General features: G+C 46.7%; 1 protein-coding gene across 2 annotated transcripts; it reads right to left on the reverse strand.

Moving 5' to 3' along the window:
* Nucleotides 1–589: 589 nt before the first annotated feature.
* LPO (lactoperoxidase) lies at nucleotides 590–18,402 on the reverse strand (the record flags this gene model as incomplete). 2 transcript variants are annotated; one of them, XM_081272821.1, is made up of 12 exons in its annotated part: nucleotides 590–797; nucleotides 1,004–1,241; nucleotides 1,898–2,071; nucleotides 2,946–3,198; nucleotides 9,025–9,185; nucleotides 10,776–11,100; nucleotides 12,310–12,516; nucleotides 13,221–13,350; nucleotides 13,722–13,839; nucleotides 14,347–14,507; nucleotides 16,893–16,980; nucleotides 18,327–18,402. In XM_081272821.1, the coding sequence occupies 12 exons, from the start codon at nucleotides 18,400–18,402 to the stop codon at nucleotides 590–592; spliced, it is 2,139 nt and encodes a 712-aa protein (XP_081128947.1). The 2 variants fall into 2 exon arrangements, with proteins under 2 accessions (XP_081128947.1, XP_081128948.1); XM_081272822.1 differs by lacking the exons at nucleotides 14,347–14,507; nucleotides 16,893–16,980.
* Nucleotides 18,403–18,606: the final 204 nt, after the last annotated feature.

Consider the following 18,606-nt stretch of genomic DNA (forward strand, 5'->3'; position numbering starts at 1 on the left):
TGTAAGCATCTAGTTACTTATCTGGCAGTGTTCCAAGGCCTGCCTTCAGAAAGGAGCAGTACCCTTGCTAGCACCTTTCATCCACTATCAGCTGTTTATTGAGCACATAAGTGAGCTGAACACCATGCTGAGTGCCTTGGGCTCTACGTAGAAGCAGGAGGAAGTCCCTGGCTTGGGAAGTTCACAATCTCGTCTGGGAGGAAGGAGGAAGGATCAGAGTCCAAGGCCCCAGCCCCAGCCCCAGCAATGATTGTTCAGGGCAGAGGATGGGTGACATCAGGCAAGCTGGACTGGCAGGCCATCCTGGAGGTCTGAGTCTTGACAGAAAGACAATTTCCTAGGGCTGAGGGAATGGGCGTGGAAGTGGTGGGAGCCAAGCGTGGAAGTGGTGGGAGCCAAGCGGATGAGTTCTGGAGGCTGAAATGGCGCCCTCGGGGCTTTAGTGAGCTGTTCATCTGCAAGAGAGGCCTGGCTAAAGGAAAGGGCAGGGACTGGGGTGTGGAGTTCTAAGGGACCAGGACATTGAAATGGCAACATGGGCCAACGGGGGAGTTACTGTGCAATGCGGGAGGCCATGGCCCCAGAGCACCTAATTCTCCACTGAGGCCCAGGGTGAGAGGTCCAGCGTATCAATGGCTGAGCAGTTTACAAAGTCTTGGGGGTAGCTGTTGGCCTGGAATGGGTTCGGTGGGACTGTGGTGATGTGAGTGTTGTCACAGACAAGGCGTGAGAAGGACATTTTTCGCAGAGAGTCTTGCTGCTTCTCTGTGAAGACCCCAGGGTTTTCCCACCAGAACCTGCAGAGACAGAAGCAGGGTCACTCCAGGGTCACGTCCAGCTGCTGGCCTCTCCCCACTCTGCCAAAGGAGGTCACTGGGCACATGAAAAGCACATGAAAAGCTCCACTTGTGCTGGAGCTGGAGTTAGTCCTGGCACAGGACAGTGGCCCAGTCACCTCAGAGAAGGGCTCCGTCCAGGCCTCCTGGGTGGAGATGTCACTTGCCTGTCTCCGTTGCGGATCCGCTGGAACTGCTGGCCCAGGAGGCAGGCCAGGAGAGGTCCCACTCGGCCTCCTTCTACCAGGGGCTCAGCAATGGCCCCTATCCAGATGTCGATGTTGTCAGGGGTCTTGTAGAGATCCAGTAAGCTTCTGGCCAGCCTCTCGTTCCTCAGCACAGCACTCAGCTCCTCTAGCGTCTGTGGCTGTGAGAGGTGACAATAACCTCTCCAGGAGTTGTACCCTGGGGTGGAGAGGCTGAGGCTGTTTCATCCCAGGGACTTCCTGCTCATGGTTCCCCTTGGGGACAGACCCACTCCAGCTCCATAAGCCCCCAAAGTCTAGACTCACAGTCTTTGGGACGGGGAAGTAGTGAGCCGTGGTTTTCTATGTGTGGCACTGCAGTTGGGGAATAACTAGCAGCTTCCCTGGTGATTGCTACGGGTCCAGGCCCTAAGCTAAGCACTGTACAAATGTGTAAACTGAAGGAGAGAAATGGCCCAGAACTAGTAAATGGCACAGCTGGGATTTGAACTTGGGCAGTTTGATTCTTAACTACATTAAATTGCCATTATGGGTATCAAAAAAGTTCCAATGGTCATTGGCTTCTCTCTATTGTTTTCTTAATGTTTTCTGGGATTCTAAGCTCATTTACAAGGTAGTTGTTGATCTCCTTTACAGCAGAGGAACTCCAAGATGGTACCAGATATGTGCTCCTGTCTCTGCATTAGGGAAAATGAAAGATTCCATTTCAGGGATGAGCAACATGGGTTTTAAAAAACTGGCCTGCCTTCTGTTTCAGAATTGATCAGATGCTCAGGGTTACAGAGGAGAATCTCCAGGGACCCTATAAAGTAGCTACAAGTGCTCCAGGCTGGGCCAGACTCTAGGCCCACTTACCAGGCTGCCCGGTATCCCGGCAGCGCTGGATGTTGATGGCAGCCAGGTCGAAGCCATGGATGGTGTGCGTCGGCTGGAAGAGCTTGTTGCGTACTTCTCCTGTCATCATTTTATTCTGATTCATCAACTTGGCCTTCTTGGCCAGCAGGCCCCGAACCAGAGGATCAATTCCACCTGCAACGGGAGACCCAGAGGTCATCCTTAGGATGGAAGAGGAAGAGGACGTCTCCCATAGCCAGCCCCTCCCTCCACCAGACAAATTACCTGTCTAAAATAGGGCCAACTAAACATCCCTGGCTGGAAACAGCAAGAGAAGAAGATAACACAGGTGAGCTCAGGGAAAGGGGAGTCCAGATTGCCCACTCCTGGGGTGGTAGGAAGGGCCATTCATGGGACTGTGGCATGAATATAAATATCAAGACTGTTTTCAAGTTGTAGTTCATTGAGTCAGCTCCTTCTCTTTCCATATATTGCCCTGAAGAACACTGCAGCACGGAAAGATGGGGTGGGGGAGGGGTGGGGGATGGGGAGGATGGGGGGTGCACATCTTTAAGAAATGGCCCTGGCTTGCTAGGCCCTTACTAAGCTAGTTTCAGCACAGAACAGACAGGGGTAAAGGGCAGTTGCATCTAACCTCTGGCACCTCATGGGGTGGAAGGTTCTAGAAGAGAGCAGAGAAGAGCTATTTGAGAAGACCATGAACTCTGTCTTCAGAGGGCAGAGAAGCCCTAGGTCATAGAGAAGAGGTAAGGAAATCCCAGGCAGCTTACAAGTTAGAAGGAGGAAAGGAATAACTGATAACCTTTTGTGTGTTAGGAATCATTTTAGGGTTCTCTACACATCTATTTCCTTTAACTTTTGGATATCCTGACGAGATGAGTACTATTATTGTCCCTACAAAGAAAATGAGGCTCAGTTAAGATGAATTCACTTGCCCAAGGCCCCACAGGAAGTGCTTGCAGTCTGACTTCCAGGCCAGGTGTCCCTAATAGCAAGTTGCAGCGAGGGGGAATCAGGAGAGGGAGGGCCCTTTCCTGATTGGACATACCATCTTTGACCATCCTCCAGGTGTTGAAGAAGAGCGTGTGCAGGGGGAGTTCCGGTTCTGGACCCCATGGCTGATAATTCTCATCCAGGCGGGACACAGTAGGGGGGATCTCCAAGTGACCAAAGCGGAACGCAAATGTAAAGACGTTGGAAATTCGGGGATCTACGGATTCATTGTAGCCTTGGTACGGGGGGATCCACTTCTGCATCTCAGCACCTAACACGATGGGTAGGTAGTCCCTAAAGGTGATAATCTAGAGGGAGAGGCAAATTAGGAAGAAAGAATGTGAGAAGGCTTAAGCCTCTACAGAGGGAGGCTGAAGAGGAGCTGCCACCAAGGGGCATGAGCAGTCAAGGGTGGCAAACAGCCTTTGTACCTTGTTTTAATTCCTATGACCGTGGCAGACATTGTTAATCAAACATGACATTCTTTCTGTGATCTCACATGATTTGTTTCCACAAAGGCAAATCAGTTATTTGAATTTGGCATTTGATATATACTCTTCATGCTTTTTGCTCTAAGTTTATGACCTTGGTGTGAAAGTGGCAGTGCTCATATGTCATTTAAATGTAACAATGTCATATTATTAAACTTTTCCTCACAGGCCAGGGCAAGAGGGATGATGAACCACAGAAATGAGTCAGGGACCACCAAGGGAACTTCATTCCATCCCCAGTTTTGAAAGAAGTGCTGCACCATAGAGAGGCTGATTCCTGGTTTGGTTTTACTCAAATACAATGAATTACTACAAAAAGAAAAAAAAATATCAATATTTATCCTTTCTTTCTTTGTCTATATGATGCCTATTTTGACACAGTTTTAATCCTAGAGAGCATTTCCTCTCTGTCAATTAACATTTTCCACATTTCGACCTAGCTTTCACAATTATTTTAAATGTGTGCAATATTCTAATGCATTTATTGAGATTTACCCTCAGGTTGGCTTCCAGTCTGTCCGTGGCATAGCCTGTGGGGATATCATCCATCCAGCAGGCACTCTGCTCCCCAGACTGTGGAGGATGCAGGAGACAGAGCCCTGCCTCTGGCCACAGTGACTGGCCCATCTGTGGCTCCAGAACAAGCTGGTATTCTGTCTCAGGAATTTAGATTCTGGATGTAGCTATTTCAGATGGTGCTTAATTTGAGAGGACAGATGAGATCACATGGGTGGTTATTTTTTTACCATCTGCTGGAAAGCAGAGAAAACCCATCTGCATTGAGAGTGGAGAAGTAGAGAGAGGAGCAGGGAGGAGGGAGCTAGCAAGAGTAGTTGTCCTACTTCCAGATGATTTCCATTGTCTGATTCAACCCTGGATGAGGCTTTAACCACTCTGCTGACTATGGGGGTCCCAGGAGAAACCTTTCTCATCTTCCATTTGACACTTCGATGGGGTTGAACCTAACTGAACATCTGAACTAGACTGAGTTGTTTTCTTGTAGGCCTCAAAGCCTTGTTATGGTTGAACTTGTGTCCCCTGCTCATCCATATGTCAAAACTTCCAATGTGTGCATATTTGAAGGTGGAGTCTTTAAGGAGGAAACTGAGGTCATAAGGATGGCACCCTAATCCAGTAGGGCTGGTATCCCTATAAAGAGGGAGAGAGGGAGACAGAGAGGCAGGACAGGAATGAGAATGAACAGAGAAAAGACCAAGAGAGGACATGGGGGAAAGATGACTATAAGCTAAGGAGAAAGACCTGAGGAGAAACCAAACCTGCCAACACCTTGATCTTGAACTTGGCCTCCAGAACTGTGAGAAAATTCTGTTGTATAAGCCACCCTAAATATTGACACTCTAGTATTTTGTTAAGGCAACCCTAGCAAACTAATACAATATTTAACTCATGCAATCCTTATGCAGACTTTTTTTTTATTCTGTTGGATGATTTCCTACAAACATCTCCAGCAGCATGATTTTGGTTCCTGCTTTTTTTTTTTTTAATATGAGAATAGATCTCTTTGATAACAAAAAATAGGTACATGAGACGTCTGGTTTTAGAGTGGAGTAGACTCATTTTACCTTGCTCTACTCCATTGAATATAATTAAAAACCCTGGAAATTATTCATCAGGCAATAATAAGAGGACTCTAAAAGCTGACAAAAAAGAAGATAGACTGGTTGGGGAACCTCAGGACTTGAGGAATGTCAACTTGAGGAATGTCATACCCACAGACTGGGAGCAGAAGAGGCTATTGGAGAATAGGAAGAGGTAAAGAGAAGCCAAGAAAAGCCTCCTGTCTCCTTTTAAAGCGCTAGGACGAGGGAGAGCCAGCACAGACTCAGAGGAAAGCCCCAGTCCCCGCTTCACACCCTGAGTCCTGGGGAAGCCCTGCCATCCCAGCCTTCCATCCACAGTCCAGGCTGGCGGGTGGTCTGATCAGCCTGCAGCGGTGGCAGCAGTGAACACTGTGTCCCTTTGCTCTTTACCTTTGATTTTCACCAGGGATACCCAAGTATGTGGCTTCTGCTTCCCCAGAAGGTTGCTTAGCAACGGCTGACAGCCAGGAAAGAAACTTCTTGCACTGTAGACAGGACCAGCTGGGCTAAATGGGGAGCTCAGAAGCACCAGAAGAATGAAGCAGACCAGATCAGCATAGGAAGGGCTCAAGAAACTAAGCTGTCACTGGAACTAAAAAGAACCAGAACCTTCGTGCTAAACCTAAACAAGGTACCTGCATGCTAAAACAGATTTTTTAAAATATATATATATTTTTAAGTTGTAGGTGGACACAATACCTTTATATTATTTATTTTTATGTGGTGCTGAGGATTGAACCCAGGGCCTCACTCGTGCTAACCAAGCACTCTACTGCTGAGCCACAACCCCAGCCCCTAAAACAGATTTTAAACAGGATCAAGCGTCTCCTAATAGAATAGCCAAAATGTCTTAAGATACAACTGAAAGTCATTCATAATACCAAGAACCAGGAAAGCTACACTGGTGAGCAAAGACAATCAACTGATGCCTCTAGTGACATGAATGTTGGAATTATCTGATAAAGATTTTTAAAGCAGCCACTTTAAAAATGTCTCAATAACTAATTATCGATTCTCCTCAAGAAAAGAAATGAAGGACAGAATATCTCAGTAAAAAGCAGAAGATGAAATAGAATGAAATTATGGGATTGAAAACATAATACCTGAAAAAAAATACTTGAATAGACTCAATAACAGTAGAGTGGACATAACCAAGGATAGAAATGAAGACAGATTAGTAGAATTTACTCAATCTGCACATCAGAGAGAAAATACACTGATTAAAAAAAGGAAAAAAATAAATAAACCTCCAGCAAGACAGAGTCACTGGTTCTGTAGGACAATAACAAACTATCTAACCTTCATATCAGTGGAGTCCCAGAAGCAGAGGAGAAAGGGAATTAAACTGAAAAAGGATTTAAGAAAAAATGCCTGAAATTTTCTCCAAATTGGTGAAGGACATAAATTTGCACATACAAGAAGAGGAACGAACCCCAAACAAAATAAACCAAAAAGAAGTTCACTCCAAGACACATGACAATTAGATTTATGAAAACTAAACACACAGAAAAAGTTTTAAAAACTGTCAAAGAGAAGTGATACATTACCTAAAAAGAAATATCAATTCATATAATAGCAAAATTCTCATTTGAAACCACAGAGGTCAGAATGAAGTGGAACATTTTTTATGTGCGGAAAGAAAAGAATTGTCAACCCCAAATCTAACATCTGGTGAAACTGTTCCTCTGGAACAAGAGGAAAATAAAGACATTCTCAAATAAAGGAAAGCTAAGAGAATTTACTGCTAGTCCATTTACCCTTAAAGAATGGCTACAAAGCTGGGTGTGGTGGTGCATGTCTGTAATCCAAGTGGCTTGGGAGCCTGAGGCAGGAGGATCACAGGTTCGAAGCCAGCCTCAGCATCTTAGCCAGGATATAAGCAACTTAGTGAGACCCCATCTCAAATAAAAAATAACAAGGGCTGGGGATGTAGCTCAGTGGTAGAGCACTTGTCTAGCATGCACAAGGCCCTGAGTTTAGACTTCACAATCACACAATACATAATGGCAAAAAAAGTAAGCATAATCAATTATTTTCTATCCTATAGGTTTCTTTAATAATATTTTATGACTGAAGCTCTATATGAGGTGGTGCTAAATGTATATAGAGAAAATAAGAAGAATTAAACTTAAAAAGTGGGTCAAGTAAAAGGAAAGCATTCTGACATTTGCTACCATAAGCACAATCCATAAGAGGAAAAACTGACAAAAATGAGCCTCATTCAATTTAAAATTAAAAGTTCTTGGTCTGCAAAAGACATGTTAAGAGGATGAAACCCCTCTCAATAAAACCAAAACCAAACCAAACAAATTACCGCGCAGGTGGAAGAAAAAATACTTGCAAGTCATATGTCTGACAAAGGACCTGTGTCTAGAATATATAGAGAAAACTCTCAAAACTCAACATTAAAAGACAACAGCCCAAGAATACATGAACAGAACATTGAAGAGGCTATACAGATGGCAAACAAGCACATGAAAATATGTTTAACACCACTAGCCACTAAGGAAATGCAAATTAAAACCACAATGAGATATCACTACAGACCTATCAGTAAGGGTAGGATAAAAGATAATAAGGATATCAAATGTTGAGCAGGATGCAGAGAAACTGGGTCATGCATACATTGCTTGTGGGAATGTAAAATGGTACAGCCAGTCTGGAAAATAGTTTGGCAGTTCCTTTTAAAGGCAAAAATGGACTTACCATATGACCCAGTAATGGTACTCTCAGGCATATATTCCCTCAAAATTAAAAAAAAACTTAGTTTCACACAGAAACTTACACATGAATGTTCATAGCAGCTTCATTCATAGTAACCTTAAACTGGAAGCTATCTAGATATCCTTCAATAGCTGAATGGTTAAAAAAAAATGGTGGTGGGGCTGGGGTTGTGGCTCAGTGGTATAGCGCTCGCCTAGCAGGCATGAGGCACTGGGTTCGATCCTCAGCACCACATAAATGTAAAATAAAGATATTGTGTCCAATTAAACCTAAAAAATAAATATTAAAAAATGGTGGTAATACACACCATGCAGAAGGAAGAACTATTGATATGCACAACCATTAGAATGAACTTCACAGAAATTATGCTAAATAAAAAAGCCTATCTCAAAAGGATATATACTGCATCATTCCATTTATATAAAATTTGTGAAATAGCATAATTATTGAGATGGAGGATAGATTAGAATTTTGCAGGGGTTAGGGACATAGGGGTGAGGGCGAAGATAGTTCTAAAGGAGTAGCATGAGATGGTGCAGTATCTTTATTGTGGCAGTAGTCACATAAAGCTATACTTGTGCTAAAATTGCATGGAGCTTCACACACACACACACACACACACACACACACACACACGATTCCATTTATGACTGGTAAAACCTAAACAAGCTGTATGGTTTGCATCAATGTTAACTTCCAGGTTTTGCTACTGTACCATGGCTATGCAAGATGTCAGCACTGGGAGAGGCTGGGTTAAGAGCCCATGGACCTCTCTGTACATTTTTTGTTGGTTTGTTGGCTTGCTTTGCAGCTTCTCAAGAAGCTATAATTATTTGAAAGTAAAATGTTTAAAAAGTATATATATAGGGTAAATATCAACCCATCATTCCAAGTCTTTCTAGTTAGATGATCAAATCTGCAATATCAGCTGAGTGTGCCCATGACACGTGGGTTAGGTGTAGACAATTAAAAAGGAAGAGAATCAAATCAAAAGAGTCCAGATCACTGCTCTATAACTGTCCTAGGAGGGATGGCGCCTACAGTCCCAATGCTGGCACCAGGGCAGGCATGCTGAGGCACCAAGGTATGAACAACTCTCTGACACTCTGAACCCAGGGTTTCATTTTGGGACAGAGAAGCTGAAGAAACAAAAGGGGGATGATTTTAAAGAGCAAGACAATGGAAGAGAAGCAGTCAGGAGAGGAAGGGGCAGGGAGGTGTGCAGAACAGCAGAGGTGGCTTGGGGTACTACAGCGAGCCAAGGACAGAGCCTGGAGCAGGAACCCGGTGCCTGGCAGTGGTTCCTGCACCTCCGTACCTGCATGAAGGCTCCCAGGATTTTCCGGGCTTCCTGGTACAGCTTCTCTCCATCCCATTGAGGGTTGAGTGTCTTCAGTTCCCTGGCCAGCCGGTTGTGCTCTCGAAGAAACAGGGTGTGGGAAGTGGCCAGCAGGATCTGCTCTGAGGCTCGGGCATCTCCTGAAAGCCCAGAAGACAGGAAGATAGGTTCTCCCTGAGCAGAACTCGGTGACCAGCACAAAGACATGATAGTGCCCCAAGGTGCTCTCCTGGGGGCCCTCCATCCAAGGGGAGCCAGGTGGAGAGGGATAGGAGAGGGTGGAATCATAGCTTTGCATCTGAATTCTATACATGTATTCTTTAGCTGGGTGATCTTGGGCAGTTTATTTGACATTTCTGAGCCTCAGTCTCATAACTTAGGTGGGAAATTTTTTATGAATTAGTACCCAACTTTCCAAGAAGGGCAGTTCAAATAAACAAACCTAGGGGCTTTTTACTTTGCAGAGTATCTTTGAAAATTTTATGAAAGCAGGTTTGAGGGCAGGAGCCTGGGTAAGGCTGAATTCCTCTGGGTAATAGAGGGAGAAGAATCTGGAGATGGGGCCTGTCGGGGAGAAGGAGAGAAGCAAGGAGGGGGAGGCAGTCAAAATGGTGAAGATCGGGTGTCTCACCAGGGGATTTCTCCCTGTGTTCTTTAGGCTTAAGAAAGGCCTGTTAAGGGGCTGGGATTGTGGCTCATCAGTAGAGTGCTCGCCTAGCACGGGCGGGACCCAGGTTCGATCCTCAGAACCACGTAAAAATAAAGGCATTGTGTTTATGCCAAAAAATAAATATTAAAAAAAGAAAGGACTGTTAAATTTGCTAATGCTTGGTGTTAGTAGCTATTTTTATGAAAAACAGGAAAGCACTTGGTTCCATGTTTGGATTGGTGTGGGGTCTATGTGGGCACACAATTCAAAAGATCTACCAAAAGTCCTTGGCCTATGGTCTGGCCTTCTGCTTTGTTAGGGTGGCCAGAGATTTGTCTTGGGAGAGTAAATTCTGGAGGGTATGTTTCCAGAAGCCAGAGACACAGAGGACCAGGAGAGCATGAACCCCTGGAACGAACAGAATCAGGAGGACTCTGGTTGTGCACAGATTGTATGGAGTGGTAGGTTTGGGCTAAGGTTCTTCTTAATCTAGAACTTTCTCGTTGAGGAAAATGCCTTAATAAATGTATTAAAAATGAGACCAAAGATTCATCAACAAGAATGTTCACTACCTAAACACTAAGAAAACAAAGAGAAACTAGAATCGCCTCCAAAGAGGATCAAAAAAAAAATAAATTTTGGTTAAGATATACCACAGAATACCAGGCAGCCATTAAAAATCTTGTTGTAGAAGAACAGATAATGATGTGGGATATGTTAGGTGAAGACATCAGATTATAGAGCATAATTTATAGTGTGACACATAAAACGATGAAGAACTATGTGAGAGAAAAAACTGGAAAGATTGGCATTAAAATATTAATGATTGTTGGTGGGTGGTGAAATTATATGGATTTTGTTTATGCTTTTCTGGACTTTTGTACTTGTTATACAGTGAACACATGTTCCTAGATTTTTTTTTTCCATCTGGGCCGCTCTGCCAGTCCTGAATCAGTGCCACAGACATTGGTGCCTTCTTGTGCATTTTCCCAAAAGGATGTTGAGAAGGGAGCAGTGGTAAAGCTTCCCTGGATAATCCCTTGTCCACAGGCCCATCATTCTCTTCCCAGCCTAGACTCACCTGCCAGGAAGCAGGGCACGCCAGCTGTCTTGTTGATAAACTCGCAGGGGCTAGGCTTCTTGGTGACAAAGGGCAGGTAGGGCAGCCCGTGGTCTGAGAACTCCTCGTTGACAGCCATGAGGCCCAGGGGGCTACTGAGGTTGCGCAGATTACTGGCCAGGCTTGGCTCAGAGCCATACACGAAGCTGGCATCCAGGAATGAGGTTAGAGCATTGATTTGCTCTCGGGCTAGTGACTGGTAGGGTGGAGTGGGGCAGACGAACCCAGCTCGGAAGAAAGGCATGCACTTCCCTTGAGTCTCCAACTTGGGGTCATTGGGTGGGAACTGCAGAGACATTGGGAGTGGGTGACTGGGCAGGAACAGCACACTAGACTGACAGCCTCTCCCCTTGGTCAGACTGGATGCAAAGATGTGATGGTACCCTCCTGGAACCCTGGTGCCAGACACTGACCCCAGATAACTCCTCAGGGACATTTCACTTCCCTGGCCCAACATGTCATGAAGTTCATTACATCCTGTTGTGTAAAGAGCTGAGAGTAATAATTCATTATTTCACAGCAAAGGCTCTGAATTTCTGGTGGGAAGGATGTCCTAGGATCCCTGGACAGGGAAGTAGCACATGAGATGAGAAAGGGTTTTGTTAACAATTACTACCAATAAAAGTAACCCTTTGTTTATTCTGGACCCACCAGATGCCAGGCATTAGGCATACTTTATCTTACTTCAGTTCTCAAAACCATGTAAAGTAGACCATTCAGACCCCTTTTATGCATAAGAAAACTGAGACTCAGAAAGGTTAAGTAACTTGCCTAGGCACTTACAAACTGGAAGGGAAAGATGTGAAATTCAGATCCAGATTGACCTCATTCCACATCTCCTGTCCTTTATACCACAGCATGGAGCCTTGAATTGTTATTTGAGTGAATAAATAACACTCTAACTGCAAAGCCCACAAATAAGAAGAAAGGTACACCATTACAAGCTCGTCTCCCTGTCTGCTGGACATTGTCACCAATCCTTGCTGCTCACTGACTCATACATCAAGTTTCAGTTCCTTCTGGGAGACAAAATCATCCTTCAGGATTCCACCAACTTTAAATACAGGATGAACCTCCTGGGATGTTGGGAAAATGTAGAATCTATTTTCCAGTGTTTGGAGGAGCCTTGAGATTTTGCATTTCTAATAAACCCTCAGGTGATACTGATGCTGTTGGGTAGGGGATATAACCCTCTACCCAGCTTCCCAATTTTGCAATTAGTAGTTTACTTGTCCATTTCCCACACTGAGCCTTTGTCCTTGAGAGCAGGAACAGTGTCTTACTCACCTTCAAATCCCAGTGCTTGGTGCATTGTCTGGCACAGCGTAGATGGTTAATGTCTAATTACTGAATAAATGAATGCATGAGTGAGGCTTGGAAAGCTATAAAATCAGCATCCAAGATCCATCATGAGACCCTGGCCTTTAGGCTGGGAATGTCTGTTACATGGGGTCGGTACAGAGCTTGTCAAGGACATCCACCTGCTGGGGCCTACCATGATGGGGAAGCAGTTGTCTCCCTGGATACAGTACTCTTCACACTGGGTTTTGGAGTACTCGCTACTCCCCATCTCTGTATCGGGGGCAAAGTCCAGATCGTGGTCCACAACTTGACCCCACTGCATGAAGAGCAGGGACCTGTTTTGATCCAGAACACCATCCTCGTTCAAATAACCAGCAATCTGATTGGATACCTCCCGGGCCTACAGAGGCAGAGAGAAAAGGAGGGCAGATTGAAGGAAAAAGTGCTTTGAGGATTCAGAGTCAATTTATTGAGCACAGTGAGCTTGTGAGGTGGGTAGCATTAGTCCACTTTGTAAATAAGGAGAGTGAATCCTAGAGAGGTGAAGTCAATGCTCTCAGGTCCTGGCAGGCATGGTACCGAATCCAGGTCTGTATCCCTTGACCATGCCCAAGGTCAGTGCTTTCTCCACTACTGAGAGGGGAAACAAAAGCCGGCTGCCCCTGAAGTAAGTGCCACAGAGGGGCCAGGTGTCTGGGCGTAGGACAGGGGCTCTGGGGAGGTGCTGCCAACTCAGTTGAGGCCAAGAGATAGGACCCCCCAGGCAAATGACAGCTGATGCACCCCAGGGGCTGGGGCAGGGTAGGCAGGAGCAGGATGGGGCAGGGAAGCCATCTGCCTGGAGACCCCAGGGTATCTGGCCTGTGGCAGCTGGGACGTGACCATCACGTGGCTGGACCCCAGGCTCTGCTGCCCTCTAGTGATATTTTGGGGAACAACCAAATCATCTCTACTGGTGACTCCGCCGCGCATCCCTCTAGCCTCCCACCTATTTCTTTTCGTTTCCCTTGAGTGTTTGGGGGGCGGGGTGCATCGGTCCCCCTCGACTCCCATCCTTCACCCGCATCCTCGAGGGCGCGCCCCACCCTGCCCGTCGGCGCTCACCAGCGGGAGCGGGAAGCCGTTCCGCGTCCTCCCCGGCGTCCACCCGTAGGGCAGGGAAAGCCCGTCCTGGTACTCGGCGGGCAGCCAGCGAGCCAGGGCCCTGTTGGCGGCGCCCAGCGCCGGCTTCCTCCTGGAACCCAGCAAGACGGTCTCAGCCCTGGCCGTCGGTTCTGTAGCACTGAGTCCCTGAGGCCTGGGGTTCCAGGACACACGACCCCGATGGGGACGAAGCAGGGAGCTCTGACCCAAAAGGGGGACGCAGAGGAGGTGCCTCTTAAATGTGGGGTCCTGATCCCCACCCCCAAGGTGCGGGCTTCCTATGACCTGGTGAAAGGGGACACTTCCCGAGGGATACTGTGGCTCACTGGAGACATGCAATCTTTAGAAGGATCCAGAAGGACAAGGCGTGGGAGTTCTGCCTGGCTTGGCGGGGGCTGGGCAGGTGGGATGGGCGTGGTGGATGGAAGGCTCTGTCCCCCACACCCACCCCGGCCCAGTCACCTGTTGTTACAGTCTCCCGTGATGGTGCGGTAAGGACTGCCCATGTCGCATTTCGCTACAGGAGCAGGGGCTTCACAGCCCACCTCCCAAGAGAGCAAAGTCAAGTTCAGGCTGGAGCCTAAAACAGAAGGGACACCAAAGGGACCGGGTTCTTTTTCCATTCTGAGGCAGGAAACAGGGTGTCAGCTCCCTGTTACCCAGAACAAGATAGAAATCTCATCACTTGCTAGATAATACCAGTAAATCCACCTGACACAGGAGGCTTAAATGTTGCCTCCACTAACAGAAGTGGTGACACCGGGTTTGGAACAGGGAGCCTGTGTTTATTGACCTTAGCACTTTCTCCAAGTAGAGGCCTCACAGATGGTATTATACAAAGAACGCCCACACCCCCTCATTAGGAGCTGGCAATGTGACCTTGGTAGGTCTGAGTTCATTCATCTGCAAAAACAGCAGTGGTCTAGCTGTCCTCTAAGCACCTCCTCGCTCTGCCAGTTTGGCCTATAGCTCTCAGGGAGAAAGGAATGCTAGCTTCTAGCAGGCAGTGCAGCTCTTGGCAGCCTCTGCTCTTTTCTGTGGGGAGATGATTCCTCCTGACCCCAGAGGGCTAGTGAGTTTTCTGTACCTGTGACGTTGGTCAAGGACGACTCCTGCCTCAGTCTCTTTAAGGACTCCTCCCACACCTGCCCATTGCGGATAGCTACTCGGGTTCGGCCTTTGGCTTGCTTGAGGTACTGTGAGAGATGTCGGGTGGTGGGAGTCTCAGAGCTCAGGGAGGACTTCAGCCTACAATGGAGAGCAACAGGGGATCATGTAGAAGGGAGTTGGTGGCCCATTGGAGGAGCATGGAGATGGTGTGTGCACAGGGAGGAGCCCCTGGGGTGTGGGCAGCACTTAGGATCTTTTCTTCATTTTTCTTCTAACACCTCTGAAAAACTTTTTCAGGGAGGAGGAAGCTACAGTGGTCGTTAGGTATGTGTCAAGCTCTGAGGGAAGGTGGGGAAATGGATGAGAGCAGTCCCAGAGGGTAGCACTGGGCTGTCCTGAAAACTACCTAGGACCTATGACATAGACTTGAGGAACCCCTTGTTTTAAATTAGGTATATGACAGCAGAATGCATTTTGATTCATTGTAAACAGTTGCAGCACAACTTTTCATTTTTCTGGTTGTACACAATGTAGCGTTGATCCATATGTGCAGTCATACATGTACCTTGGGTAATGATGTCCATCTCATTCCACCATCTTTCCTGCCCCCATGCCCCTGTCCCAACCTTCCCTCCCCTTTGCCCAATCAAAGTTCCTCCATTTTTTTCTATGCGCCCCTCTCCCATTATGGATCAGCATCCACTTATCATAGAGGACATTCAGCCTTTGTTTTTTGGGATTGGCTAACTTCGCTTAGCATGATATTCTCCAACTCCATCCATTTATCTGCAAATGCCGTAATTTTATTCTTTTTAATACTGGGTAATATTCCATCGTATATTTATACCACAGTTTCTTTATCCATTCATCTATTGAAGGGCACCTAGGTTGGTTCCACAGTTTAGCTATTGTGCATTGAGCTGCTATAAACATTGATGTGGCTGTGTTACTACAGTATGCTGATTTTAAGTCTTTTGGGTATAGACCGAGGAATGGGATAGCTGGGTCAAATGGTGGTTCCATTCCAAGTTTTCTAAGGAATCTTCACACTGCTTTCCAGATTGTGAACTTGCCCTTTCTTATCCCTCCCTTCCCCCAGCTCAGCCGCCAAGGAGGAGGAAGAGAAGAAGTCCAGGAAAGAGGGAGAAGGTCACTGGGCTCCCTCCCCAAGCCATTCTGAGCTGAGGGAAGTGAGCAGCCTGGGGCTTTGTCTCATGCTGACCTTTTAATTCCTGAAATGGTACTGCTCTCGGGACCAGAAGTGACTAGAAAACATTTCATCATCTAAAAGTCACCCAAAGAGTTATGGGACTGCTTCAGAGTTCATTCAAGGGCAAGGAGGAGAGAAGCCCTAGGTAGAGTATTAGGGACAGAATAAGAGGAAAGAATAAGGGTATTTCTGCTGGGTGCATGGTCCCTCTTGTCTCTTGTCAGCTCTCAATGGAATGTGGGTGTCCTGAGTGCAGGAATCCAGTCTGCTTTGTATATGTCATGAGTCTCAGTCCCTTCATGGGTGGAGGGTGGCTGATTGTGCTGGTGCCCTGGGGGATCCCAGTGTGTTCTTTCCCTAGTTATTGTCTGTGCAGCCACTAATAGCTGATCCTGTGACCTCGCTGGGCTTTTTTCTGAGCCACTGGAGCTCCCTGGCTTGAGGTCCCCAGGAGTAACATGAGTATGCTCCAGTACCTCCCTGTAGCCCCTAGCCTGCAGCCACATCTGCATGATGTGGGTAGGCAAAAGCCTTGCTCCTTTTCTCCAAGCTGGGACAGGCTTTGGGGTACACCTTAAACTCCAGGTCTCCCTGTGCATCAGGCTGAAGTTAGACCTGAACCCACATCCTCACTTAACTTCCTCCTTTTACTTCTCTTCCCTTCTCTTTTCATTACAGCCTCCCTGAGAGACCTCCCCTTCAGAATTACCTGCAAGCAAATCCAGGCCTTGGTTCTGCTCCTGGGGAACCTGACCCAAAATAGTCCATATTCATTAAATGAATGAAGATCTTCTGGCTAGGCCCAGTGGCTCTAGCCAGGCATGGTGGCACATGCTTATAATCCCAGCTACTCAGGAGACTGAGGCAGGAGGATTGCAAGTTAGAGGCCCACCTGGGCAATTTAGCAAGACCCTGTCTCAAAGTAAAATGAAAAGCATTGGGGATGTAGCTCAGAGGTAGACTGCTCCTGGATTCTATCTTCAGTACTGCAAATAAAACAAAGCAACAAAAAGACCTTCTACTTGGAGTCTTTTTGAGATGAGCACACAAGACCCAAGGAAACATTAGGCCACACAGAAGGAAGTCTCTATAGGACTAGATGAGATGTCCCTTCACGATACCTTAGAGGCTGAGGATTTTAGGAGATGGGAGATATTGTTCCTCCCTGCCACATACTTGGGGGTGAGGGGCAGGCGGAAGAACAAGCTTTATAATTGCTTTGGCTCACTGGCTTGTCAGAGCTGACCTAGATACGCTGGTTGTTACCAGGAATCCTGTGAGGGGAAGTATGCATATGCATCTCATATACATACCTGGTTCGGGAATCCAGGAAGGCCTTGTTGACTTGGACTTTGACCTGACTCACAGCATCAGAGATGGAAGCAGTGCTGTTGAACTGAGCTTGCGGGTGGGGAGGAAGGAAGAAGCAGAGCATCAGACACCACTCACTGGAGTACCTCTCGCTTCTGTCTCCCTCTTTCTCAGTCATTATCTCCACCAATCAAATCTGAACAGTCAGAAGACCAAGACTAAGAAACTTTGAGAAGACCCTTTAAGGGATGGAAGCACAGAATGTGACAAGTACTCTCTAATCTTTAACAAGATGTCAAAATTACTCTTCCAAATTCCTCTTGAACACCCAGTGATGAGATTATTGAGTATCTGGTGTAACCACCCAAGTTGTCTTGGGCTACCAGGCTCAGGGGATTTTTTTCTGGCTCCTGGGGATGATGGTCCCATGGACCATTAAACAAGTCTGTCATGCTGACATAGTGGCACTGTAATGCCAGATTCGTGGGACCCAATAGACCTCCAGGAGCTGAATCCGATGCAATCACACAAGAGTCTTTATTGCAAGCTCGAGCCTGGACTCACAACCGTTCCCAACACAGCGGTCCTAAGGAGTGAGTCCCGGTCCTTTGTTCAGTGAGATTTTATAGGTTTTGCGGGGATACTCTATGCATCACAACATCACACAGCAAATCATTCCATACCGCGGGAAAGTCAAACAACAGCTCTTAACATTGATTAGTACATTCAATGGCGGGAACAAGTTGGGTAGGGGTGATTGGTTAGTAGAAGAAGGGGATTCCTTTGAACTGATTGGTTTAGGCCACGAGGGGTGTACGTACTAAACTACATGGTTTCCCAACATGTTATCAACCACCATAAACTACTTGGGGGTCATCTGGCATCCCAGGTATTTTCCCCGTCTCATGCTGATTGGAGGTTACTAGGGGGTTGCTATGGGTCCTCACCTAGCTTTACTGAGTCAGGGATACCTGGCGCCACAGACCTCTCCTGTTATTTACAGACAAACAACTCAGCAGGGTGGGTATGTGCCTAGGAGTGCTCTGTGGGTTTTTCCCAGAACAAGGGGCACGCCCTCTTCCTTAGGACAGGCCTTGAGGTACAAGCTGCTGTTATTTATTTATTTTCAAAAATGGAGTCACATTAGTTTCTCAGCACACACTGTAATCCCAGGGACTTGAGAGGTGGAGGCAGGAGCATTGCAATTTCAAAGCTAGCCTCAGCAATTTAAGGATGCCTAGAGCCACTGGAAGCTGCAAGAGGCAAGTTAGGATCCTCCTCTAGTCCCTTCAGAGGGAGCACGACCTTGCCATCACCTTGATTTTGAATTTCCAGCCTCCTGGATTATTAGAGTATAAATTTCTGTTGTCCTCAGTCACCCATGTATGCTGCTTTGTTACAGCAGCCCCAGGAAGCAAATACAATGTGGCACTTACCACTTGTGTTAGATGCTGCAGCCTGGAGTGAGATCAGGAAAGTCAGGAAGGCTGGGAGCCAGAGAAGGACCCTCATCACTAAAAGAGATTCAGGAATACGGTGAGTCTCTCTGGAGCTCTAGTGGGTGGGGATCGAACTGCAGAAAGGAGAGAAAGCCCTTGGGAACACCAGACACCTTAACATGGGAACAGGAAAGAGAGAACCACACAAACTCATTAAGCATCTACTGTATACATAGGCTCATTCTAGGTACTGAGAGAGATGAGAGACAATGGTGGG

Source organism: Spermophilus citellus, assembly GCF_964194105.1.
Source record: "Spermophilus citellus genome assembly, chromosome: 17".
NCBI lineage: Eukaryota > Metazoa > Chordata > Mammalia > Rodentia > Sciuridae > Spermophilus > Spermophilus citellus.